General features: G+C 21.5%; 1 protein-coding gene across 1 annotated transcript in view; it reads left to right on the top strand.

The window, feature by feature from the left end:
* Positions 1-6,153, top strand: part of LOC117172180 (intraflagellar transport protein 140 homolog) — a 94,056-nt gene that overhangs the window by 32,766 nt on the left and 55,137 nt on the right. The window contains exon 5 of the mRNA XM_033360012.1: positions 4,139-4,226. Coding sequence (XP_033215903.1) covers positions 4,139-4,226 — 88 coding nt within the window. The remainder of the gene's footprint in view (positions 1-4,138; positions 4,227-6,153) is intronic.

Here is a 6,153-nt window from a genome sequence, read left to right as displayed (position 1 = left end):
ATTTCAGAAGATTAAAAGAATTATAATATTTCAGAAGATTTCAAAAGATTTCAGAAGATTTTAAATATTTCAAAATATTTCACAAGATTTCAAAAGATTTCAAAAGATTTCAGAAGATTTAAAATTATTCCGAATATTTCAGAAGATTTCGAAATATTACAAAAAATTTTAAGATTTAAACAAACTGTCAACTATTTCAAAATATTTCAGAAAATTTAAAGATTTGAAAAACTTTCAAAAATTTCCAAATATTTCAGAAGATTGCAAATATTTCTAAATATTTCAGAAGATTTCAAAGATTCAAAAGATTTTAAAAAAAATTATGATATTGGAGAAGATTTCAAAATATTTCAGAAGATTACAAAGATTCCAAAAGATTAAAAAAAAAATTATAATATTTCAGAAGATTTTAGAAGATTTTAAATATTTCTAAATATTTCAGAAGATATCAAAAATTCTAAAAGATAAAAAAAATTATGTTATTGCAGAAGATTTCAAACATTCCAAAAGATTAAAAAAAAATTATAATATTTCAGAAGATTTCAAAATATTTCAGAAAATTTCAAATATTTCAAAATATTTCTGAAGATTTCAGAAAATTTTAAATATTTCAAAATATTTCAGAAGATTTCTAAGATTCCAAAAGATTAAAAAAAATTATAATATTTCAGAAGATTTCCAAAGATTTCAAAATATTTCAGAAGATTTAAAAGATTCAAAATGATTTAAAAAATTCAATAATTTTTCAGAATATTTCAAAATATTTCAGGAGATTGCAAATGTTTCTAAATTTTTCAGAAGATTTCAAAGATTCCAAAAGATTAACAAAAAAATTATAATATTTCAGACGATTTCAAATATTTCAAAATATTGCAGAAGATTTCAAAATATTTTTAACAATTTAAAGATTTAAAAAACTTTCAAACATTTCAAAATATTTCAGAAGATTTAAAAGATTCCAAAAGATGTTAAAAATTCAATAATATTTCAGAAGATTTTAAAAGATTTCAAGCATTCCAAAATATTTCAAAACCTTTCAACGATTTCAAAATATATTTAAGAAAATTGCGAAGATTTCATAAAGATTTCAAATATTTTACATTATTTCAGATGATTCCCAAGATTCCAAAAGATTTCCAAGTTTGTTCTAAATATTTCAGAATATTTCAACGATCCCAAAAGATTTAAAAATATATTAAAGAAGATTGCCAAGATTGCAAAAAGATTTCAAAGATTTCACATTATTTCAGAAGATTTCCAGGGTACTAAAAGATTGAAAAAAAAAAATTTATAATATTTCAGAAGATTTCAAATATTTCAAAATATTTCAGAAGATTTAAAAATTCTACAAGAAATTTAAAGATTTAAAAAACTTTCAACTTTTTCAAAATATTTCAGAAGATTTAAATATTCCAAAAGATGTTAAAAATTCAATAAAATTTCAGAAGATTTCAAAAGATTTCAAGTATTCCAAAATATTTCAAAACCTTTCAACGATTTCAAAATATATTTAAGAAGATTGCCAAGATTTTATAAATATTTCAAAGATTTCACATTATTTTAGAAGATTTCTATGATTCCAAAAGATTTCAAAATTCATTCTAAATATTTCAGAAGATTTCAAAGATATTAAAATAGTTGAAAGGATTCAGCGATTTCAGAAAGACATAGAGTTCAGACATTTCAAAGAGTTCAGAAAGATTACAAAAGATTCCTACGAAATTAAAAAGATTATAGAAAGATTTTTAAGATTTCAAAAGATATAAATAATTTTTCAAAAGTTTCTAAAAGATTTCACCGAAATTTAAACGATTTCATTAATATTTCAGAAGATTTCACAGATTACGGAAAATTTCAAAGGGTTTACAAAAATTTCAGAGAGATTTTGAAGATTCCAAGATATTTCAGACGATTTAAAAAATTTCACAAAGATTTGAAAGATTAAAAAATGTTTCAGAAGATTCGAAAGATTCCAAAAAAAATGCAAAGGTTTCAAAATATTTAAAAATATTTTAGAAGATTTCAAGGATTCCAAAAGACTTTAAAAATTTCAAAATATATCTAAATATTCCAGAATATTTCAAAGTATTTGAAAAGTTTCAAATATTTTAAAAGTTTTCAAAATATTTAAGAAGATTGCGAAGATTTCAAAGAATTCAGTGATTTCAGCGAAGTTTCATAGATTTCCCAATGGTTCTCAATAGAATTTATAAAAGATTTGATAATATTTAAAAAGATTGCAAAGATTTCAGAAAGAATTAAAAGGTTTCACAACGATTTCAGCGAGATTTCAAAACGATTTCACAAATTCCAAAAAATTTCAACGGGGATTATAAAGATTTCAGAGAGATTTAAAAGATTACAAAGCATAAAAGAAGATTGCAGGGATTTCAGAAGATCCTAACGATTCCAAAACATTTCAAAGATTCCAAAAATGTTCAAAAGAAATTACAAGGATTTAAGATCGCAAAAATTTCGAAAATATATATTTTAAAGATTTCAGAAAGATTTCGAAAATTTCACAAATTTTTTACAATATATCAAAGATTAAAAAAAGTTTCAACAATTTCCAAAAATTTCAGAAGATTGCAAAGATTTCTAAGAATTCAGTGATTTCAGTGAGATTTCACAGATTTCACAAAGGTTCCCAAAAGATTTGAGAAAGATTTTAAGGATTTCATAATATTTAAAAATATTTCAGAGGATTTCAAAGATTTCAAGGCGTCCAAAATGTTAAAAAAATTTGAACATATGTACTTAAAAAAAATATAAATATTTGAAAAAACTTTTAACGATTTCAAAATACTTCAAAAGATTGCAAAGATTTTAGAAATTTCAAAGGGCATTACAAAGATTTCAGAGTGATTTTAAAGATTACAAAAAATTTCAGACGATTTCAAAAATTTAACAAAGTTTGCAAAGATTCAAAAAAGTTTTAACTATTTCCAAATATTACAGAAGATTGCAAGGATTCCAAAAGATATCAAAGATTCCAGAAAATGACAATAGAAATTTCAAAGATTTCAGTGAAATTTAAAAAATTAAAAAAGTATTTCTATATATTTCAGAAGATTTGAAAATATTTCAGAAAATTTTAATATTTCAAAACCTTTAGATTTCAAAATATTTGAGAAGATTGCAAATATTTCCAAGAATTCAGTGATTTCAGCGAGATTTCACAGATTCCACAAAGGTTCCCAAAAGATTTTAAGGATTTCAAAATATTTCAAAATATTTCAGAGGATTTCAAAGACTTGAAAGATTGAAAAATATTTGAAAATTTTCAAAATACTTCGGAAAATATAAATATTTGAAAAAATTTTCAACGATTTAAAAATATTTCAGCAGATTTAAAAATATTTCCCAAGACTTCAATAAATTGCATAAGATTTAAAAAATCTCAAAACTTTTCAGAAAATTTAACAAAATTTAAAGATTTGAAAAAATTTCAACGATTTTTAAAATAATTTGGAAAACTTCAAAATATTTCAGAAGATTTCAAAGATTTCAAAAGATTAAATTTTTTAAATAGTTCAGAACATTTCAAAATATTTAAGACAATTTAAAGGTTTGAGAAACTTTCAACGATTTCAAAATAATTCATAAGACTTAAAAGATTTCAATTAAACAACTTCCAATTTTTTTTTAAAGGTAAAAATTGAACATTTTTTTAAATATTTACAAAATTTTGTATTATAATTCAGAAATAAACTTTTTTTTCAAAATTCGGAAGAGAAAATATTCCAATTTTGATGATTCCGAACTTAGAACAGGATTCTTTTTCAATTTTCCTATTCTAAATAAGAATTAAAATTCTTTGGAAAAATGTTTTGTTCCAGATCAGAATTATAATTCTTTTGGAAAATTTCATCTACACCAAATCTGGATAATAATTTTGTTTCCCAAAAATTCTTCTTTCAAATTTAGAATCAAATATATCTTTTAAAAAATTCCCTGTTCCAAGTTATAATTACAGTTTTTAAATTTTTATTTAAAAACTTTTAATAATCATTTTAATATAATTCCCCGATTAGGAATTCCCTGAATCTTCCTTTTGCTAAAATTGTTAAATTCTGTAGTAATAATGAAATTGATCAAATGAAATGAAATTTAAACCTACCATTTCCTTTGCAAAAAGAGAGGCTCGTGCAGATTTCCTGCGGAGAAGCGACGCTTCCGACTGTTGATTCGGGAGGCGATAAAACATAAGAATCTCCTGTATGAAGGTCCCAACATCTGACTCCTAATTCCCCGGTCAAAACTGCAAGAGTATTTCCGCCTGCCCAGCAAATCGAAGGACCAGTGCGAGCAATTTCGCTTTTTCCACTCAGTTTTACCTTCACAATTATTTTTTAATCATTTACTTTCTATTTTTTTAAATATTTTTTATATAACAATTTTTTTTTGTATTTTTTAATTTACAATTATTCACAATTATAGAATGACTGGCTTTTTTACTTTAACAATAGATAAAATAACCAAGATTAAATACCAAAAATGTAGAATTTTATAAATACAACGTTAAGTACAACGTTGACAAATATTTAAGAAAAATTAAAATTCAGAATAAATCAAAATTGAAATTAATCTGTAACTTTCACCATTCTAATTCAACTGTGAAATTCTTTAAAATTGAAAGAAAAAAAGGGAAAAGAAAAAGAAGGCAAAATCCAAACACTTCATTCTTTTTTTTTCTCTTGAGTTTTTTTTTTAATTTTTGGTTTTGTTCTTTTTCTTTCCTCTTTATTTATTTTTTTTTAATTTCAAATTTAATTTTAAATTCAGAAGATTTCAAAATATTTCAGGAAATTTAAAGATTTGAAAAAATTTCAAAATATTTCAGAAGTTGCAACTATTTCTCAATATCTCAGAAGATTTCAAAGATTCCAAACGATTTAAAAAATTTTATAATATTTCAGAAGATTAAAAAATATTTCAGAACATTTCAAATATTTCAAAAGATTTAAAAAATTTTATAATATTTCAGAAGATTAAAAAATATTTCAGAAAATTTCAAATATTTCAAGATATATTTAAAAATTTAAAGATTTAAAAAACTTTCAACTATTTCAAAATATTTCAGAAGATTTCAAAGATTCCAAAAGATTAAAAAAATTTAATAATATTTCACAAGATTTCTAAAGATTTAAAGTATTCCAAAAGATTTCAAAACTTTTCAACGATTTCAAATAATATTTAAGAAAATTGCCAAGATATCATAAAGATTTCACATTATTTCAGAAGATTTAAAAATATTTCAGAAAATTTAAAGATTCGAAAAACTTTCAAATATTTCTAAATATTTCAGAAGATTTCGAAGATTCCAAAAGATTAAAAAAAATTATTATATTTCAGAAGATTTTAAAATATTTCAAAAGATTTCCAAAGATTTCAAAATATTTCAGAAGATTTACAAGATTCCAAAAGATTTAAAAAAATTATAATATTTCAGAAGATATCAAAATATTTCAGGAGATTTCAAAATATTGGAGAAAATTTAAAGATTTGAAAAACTTTCAAATATTTCTAAATATTTCAGAAGATTTCAAAGATTCCAAAAGATTAAAAAAATTATAATATTTCAGAAGATTTCAAAATATTTCAAAAGATTTCCAAAGATTTCAAAATATTTCAGAAGATTTAAAAGATTCCAAAAGATTTAAAAAATTCAATAATATTTCAGAATATTTCAAAACATTTCAGAAGATTTCAAATATTTCAAAATATTTCAGAAGATTGCAAATATTCTAAAAGATTAAAAAAAAATTATAATATTGCAGAAGATTTTAAAATATTTCAGAAGATTTCAAATATTTCAAAATATTTAAGAAAATTTAAAGATTTGAAAAACTTTCAAATATTTCTAAATATTTCAGAAGATTTCAAAATATTTTTAAAAATTTAAAGATTTAAAAAACTTTCAACTATTTGAAAATATTTCAGAATATTGCAAAAATTTCAAAATATTTCAGAAGATTTCAAAAAATTTCAAGTATTCCAAAAGATTTCAAAACCTCTCAACGATTTCAAAATATATTTAAGAAGATTGCGAAGATTTCATAAAGATTTCAAAGATTTCACATTATTTCAAAAGATTTCTAAGATTCCAAAAGATTTCAAAATTTGTTCTAAATATTTCAGAAGATTTCAAAG

This window comes from Belonocnema kinseyi, chromosome 4 (assembly GCF_010883055.1).
Source record: "Belonocnema kinseyi isolate 2016_QV_RU_SX_M_011 chromosome 4, B_treatae_v1, whole genome shotgun sequence".
Lineage (NCBI taxonomy): Eukaryota > Metazoa > Arthropoda > Insecta > Hymenoptera > Cynipidae > Belonocnema > Belonocnema kinseyi.
Note: the sequence above shows the minus strand (reverse complement) of the source record. Positions and strands in the feature narration are given on the sequence as shown.